Raw genomic sequence first — 15,233 nt, forward strand, 5'->3', positions numbered from 1 at the left:
ATCACAAATTCATTTTTTAAATATTGAGTGTCACAGCCTTAAAAAAAAAAACAACGCATCCTACTAATATTCAAAGTTGTGTCCTGTTTCCAAATATAAATTCATTTATTCCACATTTGATAATTGGGGAAAATTTCCATTAAATTCCATTTCCCATGTGAAGCATCAAAAAAGAAGAAAACATATCCGTATTAACTCAGGACAAACATTAAGCATCAAAACAACCGAAACCATCCAGGATGTTCATTTAATACAGGCACACTGAGAAGCAAAATAAACAAAACATAAACTCTACAGATATGACTACTTACAGGACAAATATAAACAAGAGGATAAAAAAGATGACTTTTCTAGAATCTTTGATTTGAACACTGAACCACTTTTAAAGAATAGTCACAGCAACGATATCCATTTTTAATTCTATACATTTTTCTCTTGTTGCAAACGAAAACAATTTTAAACTAAAAGATCAAGCTGCCGTTGCGAAATTTATTTCCTGCATTCATACAAACCACTTCCTCTTTTGGAAAAAAAAAATTGTTTTCTAAATTGTTACAGTGAACAATTCCTTCAGATAACCAGTCAGACATTTGATATGAAGCAAATTTGGGGAAAGCCCCAAAGATATTAACATGTTTAATAAAGATGTCAACCTCATGGTTGCAGCAAGGGCAGAGAAAAAATTTAATAGTACAATTCCTTATACGTACAATAACTAAAGTAGTCATCTTGCTAGAGAATGTTTCCCCAAATGGTAAAAAAATTTAACACTCTGCTACTCAGCTGGCTTCAGTTAGAACAGAACCAACTTTGTCCTGCCTGTGCTTCACAGAGCAGACATCCCTGATTCCAACTGAGGACAACCTCTTAAACTAGTAAATTTCATTTGTTTTATCAAGATAATTATCAAACTGATAATCATTCAAAGTAAATTCCTTCATTCTTGCTTACCACTGACATAGATTCTTTACTAAAATTGTATTTTTCTCTTTAAAAGATTCTATTATGTAATATATGACATAAAAAGAGTGCATGCATAGTTTATTGTCATTAGAAATGTGAAGTTTTATCACATACTTCTTAGAATTCTACCTTAATTCATAAATGACTCAGAATGTCCTGTTCTACTTCATGATAGGGGCATCTATGTAGAATTTAAAAGCTAATAATGTTCAAAGCCAACTATGTTTGGAAGCCATAATATCACACAAAAATGGAATGCAAACTCCCTAAGAAATGGATACACTGTTCTAAGGGCTCATGGTCAGCATTTTAATTTAATTTAACTTTTAAAACATTTCCTTAAATCGGGTTATACAGTAAAACTCATGATTAGGCCAAACAGGGCAACTTCTCACATTGTATAGAGAATTCTTCTGGTTAGTCAACACTCAGAACTGCAATGAATTTGAATTAAGAAGCCAAGTTAACTGTTTGACGGCAAACAACTGCCCAGAAAATGAAGACGTTAGCAGTCAAAGAATCACACAATTTAAATGAAACTAGACCTGTAAGAAAAGGAGAAATTGATGCCAGAGTTTAAAAACCATAACTTGAGCTCACTAACAATTTCTGCAGCTACTTGTAACCACGAACTGCAGTTTCTGTTAAACAATATCCTATTTTGCATTTAGAAATTATGTAAGAGCCAACAGTCACAAGGCAAGGGCGAATTAGAGAAAGGGAATTATTCATTGCCTGACATGGATGAACTCAGTTTAATGCATGCATTTAGAAAATACTGTTCTCTCTGTTCGGAAATATTAGTTCACATTCCATTCATTTTGATAACCTTTTCCTTTTTCATCCCAGCACCGCACTAGCCAGCTGCAGCATTATCAGAAAGCAGAGATTAGGCACTGCCTCTCATCCACATTTGTCTAGCATGTTATTATTCCAAAGCACAGCGACAGATAAAACCCGACTTTAAAGTGTTTGTCACCAAAATGGCATTCAAGAAGTATGTAGGGAGCACATGGGAAAATTCACCATACAGTCACTAAGTATTAGGAAGAAAACGAAAGTCAAATTCCTTCAAGTCAAGGATTGTGTGATTCCATGACGGTATCTATGCCACCACCACACCTCACCAGCACATAGGCAACAAATAATGGGTGAGGGAATGAATGGATGGGAACACTTCACAACTCAGGAATGCTGTCAACAAGTTAGATGCTTTTTGAAAATGACGATAAGGTCATGAAATCATGATTCCATTAGAATTCCCTTAAATTAAAAAATATATATATACGGTAACACATTTGGGGGCCCATGTTTAAATAGAAATAGACAGGGAACATATGTATATGTATAACTGATTCACTTTGTTATAAAGCAGAAACTAACACACCATTGTAAAGCAAGTATACTCCAATAAAGATGTTAAAAAAAAAAAAAAGAAATAGACAACTTCGGAATTTAGTTGGATGAAAAGCTATACCAAGCGGAAGCAAACTGCAAGAAAAAAATTACTAGAAACATTTTAATAAAATAAATTAATGGCTACTTAGCATTCTGATTCTTCACAAGTAACCTCCAAACTCTATAAAGCTTGAAATACTGACTCCGTTAAAAAGTAGTCTCTTGCCCACCTCTTTACACACTATACTCTACCCCCGGCCCCCCAAATCGAGAATACATCAAGAGTTTAAATGGTCCTTTGGCACCATGTCCAATCTGATGGCACTGGGCTTCTGAGAGATGGGGCCACGGAGAGCTGGGCTCTCTGTATTTCTAAGCCTGATCCTTAAAGATGTGTAACTTGGAAATGATAATATTCTGGTTGTCTAGGCTTTTTCCATCACACAACAATATTTTAATAGCAATGATGAAAATTTTAAAATAAAAGATGACCCACATATCGATTAAAGGCATAGAAAAGGCTTTATTGGGGGTAAGTAAAGATAACTGTATTAGCATATACATACATACATATGTATATATGTACACACTCACACACACACACACATATATACATACACACTCATATACGAAGTGTATAAAGAGCACCTGTATGCCAGAAAGAAGAAAATCTATTTTTAAAATGAGCTAAAGGGACTTTTCTAGCAGTCCAGCAGTTAAGACTCCACGTTCCCAATGCAGGGGGCCCGGGTTCGATACCTGGTAAGGGAACTAGATCCCGCATGCCACAACTAAAGACACCCCATGCCGCAACTAAAAATCACACATGCTGCAACTAAGACCTGGCACAGCCAAATAAATAAATAAATAAATATATATATATTTTAATGTTGACCTTGAATGCAGTTAAATCACTGCACTTTATTTTTTCTTTCCTTTTTTTAAAAATGTTTTATTATTTTATTTTTATTTATTTTTGGCTGCGTTGCTGTGCACGGGCTTTCTTCTAATTGCCACAAGTGGGAGCTGCAATTCGTTGTGGTGCATGGGCTTCTCATTGTGGTGGCTTCTCTTTTTGTGGAGCATGGGCTCTAGGCGCGCGGTCTTCAGTAGTTGTGGCACACGGGCTCTAGAGCACAGGCTCAGTAGTTGTGGCACACGGGCTTAGTTGCTCCGCGGCATGTGGGGTCTTCCCGGACCAGGGCTCAAACCCGTGTCCCCTGCATTGGCAGGCGGATTCTCAATGACTGCGCCAGCACGGAAGCCCCTAAATAAAATTTTTTTTCTTTAATAAAATGAGCTAAAGATTTGGGCACTTCAAAAAAGAGGTTACTCAAATGGTGGATAATGGCATACGAAAAGATGCTCAACATCATTTGTCATCAAGGAAATACAAATGCAAATTAAAACCACTACCAGAGTCCACTCCATGCTCATCAAAAAGGCTAAAATAAAAGGACTGAGAATACCGACCCTCCATGAGGGTGAGGAGCAGCTGCGGAAGGTGTGTCGGTTGGTACAGCCACTTTGTCAAAGCTCTGACAGCGCATCACGCCAAATACGCACCTGTGACCCAGGGTTCCACCGCACCTCAGGTACACACCCAAGGCGGAGAGACCATGGCCACCAACTGACATGTATAAAAATGTTCACAGGAGCTTTTATTCTTTTTTTTTTCCTTAGGAGCTTTATTCTTAATTTAGTCTCAATATGGAAACAGTCCAAACATCTACCAACCTGAGAATGGATAAATTGTGGTACATCCACACAGTGGGCACCACACGGCAACACGGACCACCCCCGCATGACAAAAATATGAATCTCACAGACATCATATTGAGTTAGAGAAGTCAAACAGAAGAATATGTATTATATAATTTGTATGAAGTACAGAAATAGGCTAAACGAATATATGTCAGAGGTAAGAATAACAGTTATTATTATTATTACAATAACTTTGGGGTGGGGGGAGGGTTCCAGGGAGCCTGCTGGGGTCCTAGAAATGTTCCTTATCTGGGGTGGTGGCACACGATTTCATATATATGTAAAAACTCATTGAGCTGTCCACGTAACATGTGGCCACGTTATGGTATGTAAATTACACCTCAATAAAAACCTATTTTAAAAGGTCTATAAGGACACATACCAATGGCGAGACTGACCACCTCTGAGTAGGGTCTGGAAGGTGGACGGCTGGACAGCAGAGAATACTTCCACCTTATCCTCAGTGCTTTAATTTTTTTACAAGAGACTCCTATATTTGAGTAAGACATAATATGGTTTGATTTTTCCATGTTCCCTTGCAGTCCTTTGACTGCTCAATATTACAAGACAGATAGTAAGGACTATCTTTTCCATCTCCTTAAAAAGGAGGAAAAAAGTCTGGTTTTACCTTCAACTTGAGCGTATGGGTCACGAGCCATGAGATGACCTATTCCAACCTCTATTGGTTCTTTGACATAGCCAGCTTCCCTGATTTCAAATCACTACAACTCATTCCAAGTCTTCAAATCCAAAGCTTTCTGACAGTGGCATAAAAACCATTCCATTGAACTTATTTTCTTTCCCCATCGTTCTTCTAAGGCACATGGCATCCTCACAACATCCAAATATGTTCACTGGCCCAGAGGTAAAACTGTCAGTTTTTTTTTCTTATGTCTACTTTCTATGTATAAATTTACATTTAGTTAAACTGGGTGCCTCAAGGCTAACAAATACCCTCTTGTAAGCAAATGACTAAACATCTGGCCACACACTGATGCTGAACACAAAGCAAAAACGTGGACTCGAGCAGATTTAGGCAATTTGAACACAGAGCCAATCCCTCTGCGGAACATTTAACTTCCCAAAAGGAGAAGAAGAAAATCAGGCTCCTACCCAGATCCTACGCAGCTTAGAAGATGCATGCACATATAGTTCCCATGAGCTGTGTCATCAAACACAAGCGTAGTTTAGGAAAGTCCATCCTACTCATGGTGGGAGCAGCTACAATGTCTTTGTAAACACAGGCATGGCATTCCAAGTGTCGTGGGGCTGACTGCTGGAAAAAGGAGGGGGAGTGATCTTGAATACAATTGGATAATTTAATCATGGGCAGAAACTGGAGGAAAAGACATTTATATTAGATCTGAAGGCTATTAGAAGTCAAAATGGGAAATTACATTAAGTATCCATAAGAACTGAAACACTGCATCCTTTCAGCTTGATACTGACAAGAGGCTTCACTGCTGATAATGCAAAAACTGATATAACAATCAAATCACAGTTGGTTTTGGGGAAATTATAGTGCTTCAAGTGATACCCATAAGCAAAATAACTTAAGAATAACTTAAGAATTCCAATGTTTAGACATTGCTCTATGAGCTTTAACATTTGTGATGCTAAAATCCAGTAATTTATCACATCCTTAGGGAGGAGGTAAATAGTACTTCCATAAAAATAACAAAATGACTCTCTACGTATAAGAAATAATAATACATCCTTGGAAATATTAAAATAGTTGAGGAGAGCAATTCAGTTTGGTAGTACCTTCCAAAAGTCCTAAAGCTGCAACTGGACCCAGCAATTACACGTTCGTTAAGTTAACTACCTTGGATCTGACCTGAGGGAGGAAAATTAAAAAGTCATCCCGGAAATTTTTCAATCACAAAGGACTAGAACTCACACAGCATGTGTGGATCCCCAACCCCAAGCTGGAAATTCAGATTGATGCAGTCCTGGCCTGGTAGTGACCCCAGGTAATGCCAACTCCCTGGAGAACCCACTTTAAATGTAGGCCAGAGATGAAATTCCAAGAAACGCACATTTATAATCACACACACTCTGTTTTGAATCTCACATGTTTTTCTGCTGTGACATACTTTCTTATGTGACTGAAATATAAGGCAATGATGTTGGTATAACACAGAAGGCTTGCCAGTCTATATGCAATTTTTCACAGTAAATTAATGTTTCGAAGCAATCACAGGTAAGCCTTAGCAACGTCATGCAGATTTTAAGAAAAAGGCTAAGTACGCCTGAAACTAATATAATATTGTACGTCAATTATACTTCAATTTAAAAAAAGAAAGAAAGAAAAAGGCTAAAAATCTACAGAATTGCAACTAGTGGCTGCTTCAGTGTCTTCAAGAACTGCTACAATACTCATTCTGTTGAACTACCTGGTAAAGCTACGAATGCAAAATCTGGAAAGATATTTCCACCTGTGGCAGAACGACAGATAAGTGCAGGAAGTATTTAGCCAGGATCAGATTTTTCATTTTGCTGAAAGTGAATGCTTCCAAGGACCTACATGTCTTAAGGCCCTAATACTCAGAAGGACCTACATCTTAAAGGACAAGGACTGTGATACTCAATTCAAATACTAGTTGTTTTACTAGGATTGTTGTTTTGTTGGTTCTCTGGTTACAAAGTTCTGTAAGTATTGAGTGATCTATTTCTAAGCCTATTTTCCCCTAAGTCCTGTTCATTATTTTTAGCAGCTTTTTTTGCAGAACATAAAGTTTTTCAGCAACGCATTTATGGCATTATAGAAGAAAGGACAAAAATATAGGAGGAAACAAGTCACCATAAACAAGTCAGCAGACACAACAAACTGAAGAAACAGGCCCATATAAATTGTAGATACTGAAATTAATCAAATAGAGAATATGAAGTCAGTGTGTTTAGTATGTTTAAAGAAGTAAAATATGGTACAAGGGTGTGAGAAAGCAACAAGAAAATAACAAATGACTAGATAGATTTTAAAGAGAACTATAAAGAACTTCTAGAAATGAAAATGTAACAACTGAAATTAGAAACTCAATGGACATGTTAAACCACAGATTAGACACAGCTTAAGAGAGAATTACTGAAATGAAAGTTATATCTAAAGGAATTACATGGAACACAGCAGAGAAAGAGAGAGACAAAGAGATGGAAAATACAAATATAGCTTAATAGGCATGGAGGACATAGAGTAGATATTTTAACTAATGCCTTATAATCAGAGTTCCAATGGAAACAATAGAATGAGGAATAGGCAAGCATCAGAAAATTCCAATCTGGAGGTAATAAGCCCGATGAATCAAAAGGAAGGTAAAGAAAGTCACCCCTATTTTAAAGACAAAAAGACAAGAAAATAGATTTTAATAGTTACTAAAAAGAAGAGACAGATTATCTTCAAAGGATTAACAATTATACTGGCTTCTCACACACTGTGACTTGTCAACTACAAATGGGAGTCAAAAGATGGTAGCATAAGACCCTCCAGGTGCAATACAATCACCCTAGGGCTGTACACATGGAGAAATCATGTTTCAAGAATGAAAGTGAAAAAAGGACAGTTCCAATCAAACAAAAACTGAGATTTTACTGGAATAAATCTCTGCTAAGGGAACTTCTAAAGGTGTCTTTTGGGAAGAAGGAATAAGACCCCAGGTACAAAAAGAAATGGTGAATAAAGAAAATAGAAAGTATACTTACAGAACTATAAAAAAAAAAATTAATGCAGTTGAACCAAAAATATTCACAAATACATTGCAATGTTAAGAGGGAGCTGGTTTTAGTTAAAGTTGGTTGGGTGGACACTAGTAAAGACCTTAATTTTCTTTATAGTTAGGCTGAACATATATGTTAAAACGTCTAGGACTTCCCTGGTGGCGCAGTGGTTAAGAATTCGCCTGCCAATGCAGGAGACATGGGTTCGAGCCCTGCTCCAGGAAGATCCCACGTGCTGCGGAGCAACTAAGCCCGTGTGCCACAACTACTGAGCCTGCGCTCTAGAGCCCATGAGACACAACTACTGAGCCCACGTGCCACAGCTACTGAAGCCTGCGTGCCTAGAGCCTGTGCTCCGCAACAAGAGAAGCCACCACAATGAGAAGCCCGTGCACCGCAATGAAGAGTAGCCCCCGCTTGCCACAACTAGAGAAAGCCCACACACAGCAACAAAGACCCAATGCAGCCAAAAAAAAAAAAAAAAAAAGTCTAGGTTTACCAAATAAAGCACAGAAATAGAATACATAATCTTCAAAGCAGTAGAGGAGAAAATGGAATGAGGAAAACAAAACACAATTTTCAAAAATCCAAGAAGGCAAGAAACAGAGAGTATCAGGGAAAGGGGGAAGGAAACATAGAAAAAGTGAAACAAATAGAAATAAAATGAGATGGTATACATCCATCCAAACTCTCCAGGTGAAAGGTAAAGACCATCAGACTGGATTAAAAAGAAATCCAGCTATATGCCATTTACAAAAGACACATCTAAATATGGGAACAAAGAAACATATAGACTAAAACTATGGGAAAGACTTGCCAGGCAAATGCTGACCCAAAGAAAAGGCTGGTTTATGTTGGGTAAAATAGACTTCAAGGCATAAAGCATGACTGTGGAAAGAAGATCACCACATATCAGTGAAAAATTAAATCACATTGAAGACATTACAATTCTAAACTTTATTTTTTAATAAAACAGTTTTACAATGGAAGAGCAAAATGGACAGAAAATAACAAATCTTTCATCATTATCATCCCAATAGTTAATGTAATGATCACTGGCCACTGCCATAAATGGCTTTGAGTATCTTGTACATATTATCTCAACCAACACTGGCATCAGTCGTTTCCTTCTGTGTTCCCATTTTACAGACAAGGAAAGTGAGGCACAAAGAAGTGACATATCTCTATCAAAATACATTACAACAAGCAGACAAAAAATCCTTAATGATGGGAAGATGTGGGTAATCAGCAAGTTTGCTCTAATGAAAAAATGTAGAACTCTGCAACCAAGAAGTGGAAAATACACATTCTTTTCAATTACTTAGAGAACATTTATAAAAACTGACCCTGTACTAGGCTATAAGACAAGTCTCAACAAACGTAAAAGTCTCAAACTCAGACTTTCTATAACCACAATGCAATTAAGTTAGAAATCATTAACAAAAAGATAAGTTTAAATACACCATACAATTGGAAATTTAAAAATATGCTTCCAAATAAATTAGTGGAGAGACTAAATAGTAAAAGAAATGAAAAATATCTGAAAATGAATAATAATAATAATAATACTGCATACCAAAATTCATGGGTTGCAAATAAAACAGTACTTAAATGGGAACTTTGTTCCTTAAATGCTTATATTAGAAAAGAAGAAAAGTTGAAATGAGGAAAGCATCTGCAGAAAGAAATTTTTAAAAGGGCAATAAAATAAATCCAAAGATATTGACAGAAGAGGAAGAGGAGGAAGAAGAAGAAAAAGAAAATAAATAAAATAGAAAGTAAAAAGAAGTTCCATAAAGATAACTTCTGGTTCTTGTAAAATACTAATAAAAAATGATTTAAAAAACAGACCCTCGGGACTTCCCTGGCAGTCCAATGGTTAAGACTCTGCGCTTCCACTGAAGGGAGCATGGTTCGATACCTGGTCGGGGAACTAAGATCCCACATGCTGCACGGTGTGGCCAAAAACAAACAAACAAACAAACAAACAAATAAAAGATGAAGACCATTAACGTCCTTTAAAAAAAAAAAACAGACCCTCGGACTTCCCTGGTGGTGCAGTGGTTGGGAGTCTGCCTGCTGGTGCAGGGGACACGGGTTCAAGCCCTGGTTGGGGAAGATCCCACATGCCATGGAGCAACTAGGCCCATGCGCCACAGCTACTAAGCCTGTGCTCTGGAGCCCATGAGCCACAGCTGCTGAGCCCATGTGCCGCAACTACTGAAGCCCGTGCGCCTAGAGCCTGTGCTCTGCAACAAAGAGAAGCCACCGCAATGAGAAGCCAGCACACCGCAAAGAGGAGTATCCCTCACTCACCGCAGCTAGAGAAGGACCGCACGCAGCAGCAAAGACCCAACACAGCCAAAAATAAATAAATAAATAAAAATTTTAAAATGTATACATTATTAAAACAAAACAAAACAAAACAGACCCTTCCCGGGACTTCGCTGGTGGTTCAGTGGTTGAGAATCACCTTCCAATCCAGAGGACATGGGTTCGATCCCTGGTTGGGGAACTAAGATCCCACATGCCGTGGGGCAACTAATCCTGCACGCCGCAACTACTGAGACTGTGCACTCTGGAGCCCACATGCCACAACTGGAGAGAAGCCCGTGCCGCATCGAAAGATCCCTCATGCCACAATGATGATCCCGGATGCCACATTTAAGACCAAATGCAGCCAAATAAATAAATAAATAAATAAATAAGAATTGATTTAAAAAAAAAAAGGCCCTCCCCCAAAAGTATAAATAAATAATATTAGGAATAAATAAGGGGGACACACAATATATGCAGCAAAAAATTAAGGTGAGAGAATATCATGGGCAACTTTTGGCCACTTAACTTGAAAACTTGGGATGAAATGGATATATTTCTAGAAAAATATAACATACCAGGATCAACCAAAGAAAAGATAATAAAGGAATTGGATCAGTAGTTAGAAACTCTCCCACAATAAAGTATTACAAAATATTTAAGGAACAGTTAATTTCATCTTACATATATTATCCAGAAAATAAAGGGCAAGACTCCAAAACTAAAAAGAAGTAAAGCAAAAGCTAGAACAGCCAAGAAAGAAAAATTACAGGTCAATTTCAGTGACTATAGATGCAAAATCTTAAAATGTTAACAAAATAAATTCAGCTCTGTCTAAAAAAAAATACATCATAACCTAGTTATATTAGTCCCAGGAACGCTAATTTGGTTCAATACAAGAAAATTTAATAATGTAATCTACCTGTTAATGGATTAAAGGAAGCAGAAAAGGTATTTGATGATGTTCAATATTAAGTCAAGCTTTAAAAAAAAACTTCTTGGGGTTTCCCTGGTGGCGCAGTGGTTGAGAATCTGCCTGCCAATGCAGGGGACACGGGTTCGAGCCCTGGTCTGGGAGGATCCCACATGCCGCGGAGCAACTAGGCCCATGAGCCACAACTACTGAGCCTGCGCGTCTGGAGCCTGTGCTCCGCAACAAGAGAGGCCACGATAGTGAGAGGCCCGCACACCGTGATGAAGAGTGGCCCCCGCTTGCCGCAACTAGAGAAAGCCCTCGCACAGAAACGAAGACCCAACACAGCCAAAAATAAATAAATAAATAAATAAATAAAATTTTTAAAAAACAAAAAACAAAAAACTTCTTGGCAAAATAGAAAAAGAAGGGAAGTCCCTTAGCCCAATAAAGGGTATATTATAATCATGCTTAATGGGGAAACATTTGAAGCACTCTCTTTATAATCTAGAACGAGATAAGGAAGTCCACAATAACTGCTACTGCCAGCATAATAGAGGTCATAACCAGCAGAGCAAGATAAGAGAAATAAATAAAAGACATAAAGATTGAAAAAGAAGAAATAAGACTGTATTATTTGCTGGTGTTATGACTGTCTCTACGGAAAACCCAAAAATAGAAATAAAAAGAGAGTTTAGCAAGCATCTGGCTCTAAAATTAATATATAAAAGTTATGTGCTCTATAGTCCACATGAATTAAGTAAAAAACATAATATCAAATGAAAAACAGTCAAGTCACATGAAAAGAAATGAAAGTATGATTTTGTTTCTATAAAAGTGAAAAGGGCGCAAAATTATGAAATAAACTCTTTGGAGGTACAGACACCTACGGTAAAGCTATGAAGAAGCGAGGAGGTGATTAACACCAAATTAAGGATAAAGTTTACCTCTAGGGTGAAGAGAAGGATGAAGTTAGGAAGGGAGACTTGAAAGGCAACAATAAGATTTTTATTTCTTAAGACAGGTTGTGGATTAGCAGCTGTTCCCTTTGTTACTATTCTTTACACTGTACATGTGTAGTATACATAATCTTTTTTAAAGAAAAGGCTCTGAGGGAGTTCCCTGGCAGTCCTAGTGGTTAGGACTCCGTGCATCCACTTCAGGGGGCACGGGTTCGATCCCTGGTCAGGGAACTAAGATCTCGCAAGCCACGCGGCACGGCCAAAAAAAAAAAAAAAAAAAAGCTTTGTTTAGAGACCAGGAAGGAATGGTGGAGGCTCTGAAAGGTATTTTATTAACCGTAGTTGGATGTTTTAATTTTTTTCTCCCACTTCATTTGGTTGTATTTTCAGGTATTTCTACAATGAGCAAGGATAGATAGCTTTTTTTCTAAGAAAAGGCCATAATAGTAATGCCTTTTAAAAAGTCTTTCAATAAATAAAAATCACTCCAATTTTACATTTAGGGTAATAAAATATTTGCTACAGAATGCATACCTTTGTGCCAGGCATGCTTCTGGGACACATATACTGATTTTACCTCCTCTAACCCCAAATGTTTTTTTGATAAACTTTGGGTCAATCTATTTTAATGGAATAACATATTAAATACTTTGGGGAATTAATATTTTATGAGAACTTATAACAAATTTATGGTAACTTTACCAGCAAATTAATATATCTTTTGGTAAAGTAAATATCTCCACTCAAGATCAAATATAGACATTAAGAATGTGTTTTCTAATATATTAGATAATTTTAGAGGAAGGCATACTAATATATACCTAGGCTTTAAGCAAGGAATTTGGCAGAATTGGGCAATAAATAACTAATTCACACTATTTTCTGAGCAAATTCAATTCCAAATAATCTGGCAAAAGTGAAAGAAATCTACAAAAATGCAGGGTTTTCCCCCATGTAAAGCATGAGTCTGTGAATGCCAAAATAGCCCTGGGCAGTCACGAATGAATACTGTTATTAACAGCCTAGTTTTGTTTACACTAATATTGATGACTTTTATAAAAAGAAACTTTAACTTCCAGGGAAAAAACACAGAGGGAACCACAGGAAGACACAGTACAAGCTTTATAATAATATTCCTAATTGCTAATCCAAGTCCATTTCGGGAAAAGCTTTCGGGAGGACTCTCCAATGCAAGCCTTCAAGTACAACCTGTTAGCAACCTGAATGAATCCATTAGAACACAGGCCACTCGTGTGAATCTCTTTATCTTTTTAACAGAAGCACCGTAAGCGGCCGAGCTCTTCCAGATGGCACTGGACAGTCTGCTCCAGCTTTTAAGAGGCTGACTTTTTCTTTGAAAAGCCATTAAGAGAGAACCACAGCCTGCGGAAACCACCCCCTAAGGTATGTTCATGGTCTAAGTCTCCGTGTTATCGTCCTGATGACTAAATAAATCAACAAACTGCTCAAATCATAACACCGAAGATTCCCCAAATTTTAGATTCTCTCCCTGACACCCCACCGCCAACATCCTTCCGTTGACACAACACGAAAATGATCCCAAGTAAAGTGGCCTTTTGTGGTTGCAGCAGAAAGGAGAACTTGGGGACCAGCAGTCTGGGAGGATACGTGATGAACATTAAAAAGGGAAATGAAAGAAAGACCCTCACTTTCACCTTACCTTTTCAACATCTGCTTTTGTAACATTTATGTCAGCATCCATTTTCTCAAAGTACTGCTGGGCTCGGTCAGCCTCTTTGCAATCCCTCTCAAAACGTCTTTTACTCTAAAAGCAGAAGAAGATGGTGGCGGGGAAAGTAATTTTTAATGAAACCGTGAGATTCTTATGAGAAGATGTAATTTTATCGACATCCGCCCCGCCCCCCACCACCCCGAAAGCTTTCTTCTCCAAACTGATTTGTTCCGTGTCATCATTTCAGGAAGTTATTTTAAAATCCACATTTATTTCCATCCAAACTGTCTAATCTTTGTTCTTTCCATATGATTTTTAGAAAAAGACTCTGCTTGAACTCTTTTGGGCTTAACATTTTACTTTCAGTAATGATTTCTAGAAACCAGTTAAATTCAAATTATAAAAATCTCTAAAGACAATAAATAGTGTCTCTGTTTGTTTTGTACTTACTGGTTGATTCAAGCTTAAGTTAAATTCAAACGAGAAAATCTATAAAGACATTTCTTGAGCGGTTGGGTTTTCACTTACTGATTCTAGTTGCTTCCAGCAAGTCTCTATGTGCTGCTGTGCCTTCCGTCCGTCGTGAAAGTGCTGGAGGGGGGAACACACCCATAATTAGTACCCCCTCTTTCTCATATTAACACTTGAGAAAAGAAAAATTCATCCACTTCAATGATATTTAAATATTGAATATCTAGCATGTGCATGCCAGAGAAATTTAAGAGTTAAAAAATAAACGGGAAATGAAAACAGTAATAGTCAAGAGTTCACTTTCAAACTTTAGCTATAATAATACTGAATGCTAAGACTTACATACACCACTTGTAAAAATGACAGGAATGCTTTATTAAGACGGCAATCACTTTGATCTTTATTTTTAATTGCTTTGAGATGTAATTCATATACCAAAAGATTCACCCATTGGCATTGTTCAATTCAATGGGTTTTAGTATAGTCACAAAATAGGCAACCCTCACCAGTCAATTTTAGAATATTTTTATTACCCCAAAAAGAAACGCCGTACCTCTTAGCTGTCACCCGCCATCCTCCCCAGCCCTAGGCAACCACCACACCACTTCCTGTCTGTATAGATTTGCTTATTCTGGAAGTTTCATATGAATGGAATCGTACAATATGATGTCTTTTGTGACTGACATCATGCCTTCATTATTTCATAATGTTCACTTAGCCTAATGTTTTCAAGGTTTATCCACGTGATGACATGTATCAGTACTTTATTCCTTTTTATTGCGGCGTGATATTTCTTTGGATGACTATACCACATCTTGTTGGTCCATTCACCAGCTAATGGGCATTTGGTTGTTCCCAGTTTGGGGCTATTATGAATAATGCAGCTGCAAACATTTGTATAAGTTTTGTGTGGATAGATGTTTCCATTACTTAGATTTTCTTAAAACTTAAAATTCACCTCCCTGCCATCTGCAAAGGCCCTGAGGCAGGTATGTGCTTGGTGTTGACCATCAAGCACACCAGAGGGCCAGACCAAAGT

General features: G+C 37.5%; 1 protein-coding gene across 11 annotated transcripts in view; it reads right to left on the reverse strand.

Moving 5' to 3' along the window:
* Nucleotides 1–15,233, reverse strand: part of FNBP1 (formin binding protein 1) — a 143,521-nt gene that overhangs the window by 47,990 nt on the left and 80,298 nt on the right. For all 11 annotated transcript variants that reach the window (XM_036854780.1, XM_036854777.1, XM_036854771.1 and 8 more), the window contains exons 5-6: nt 14,252–14,314; nt 13,712–13,816 (exon numbers count right to left, since the gene is read on the reverse strand). In XM_036854780.1, coding sequence (XP_036710675.1) covers nt 13,712–13,816; nt 14,252–14,314 — 168 coding nt within the window. The remainder of the gene's footprint in view (nt 1–13,711; nt 13,817–14,251; nt 14,315–15,233) is intronic.

This window comes from Balaenoptera musculus, chromosome 6 (assembly GCF_009873245.2).
Source record: "Balaenoptera musculus isolate JJ_BM4_2016_0621 chromosome 6, mBalMus1.pri.v3, whole genome shotgun sequence".
Taxonomy (NCBI): domain Eukaryota; kingdom Metazoa; phylum Chordata; class Mammalia; order Artiodactyla; family Balaenopteridae; genus Balaenoptera; species Balaenoptera musculus.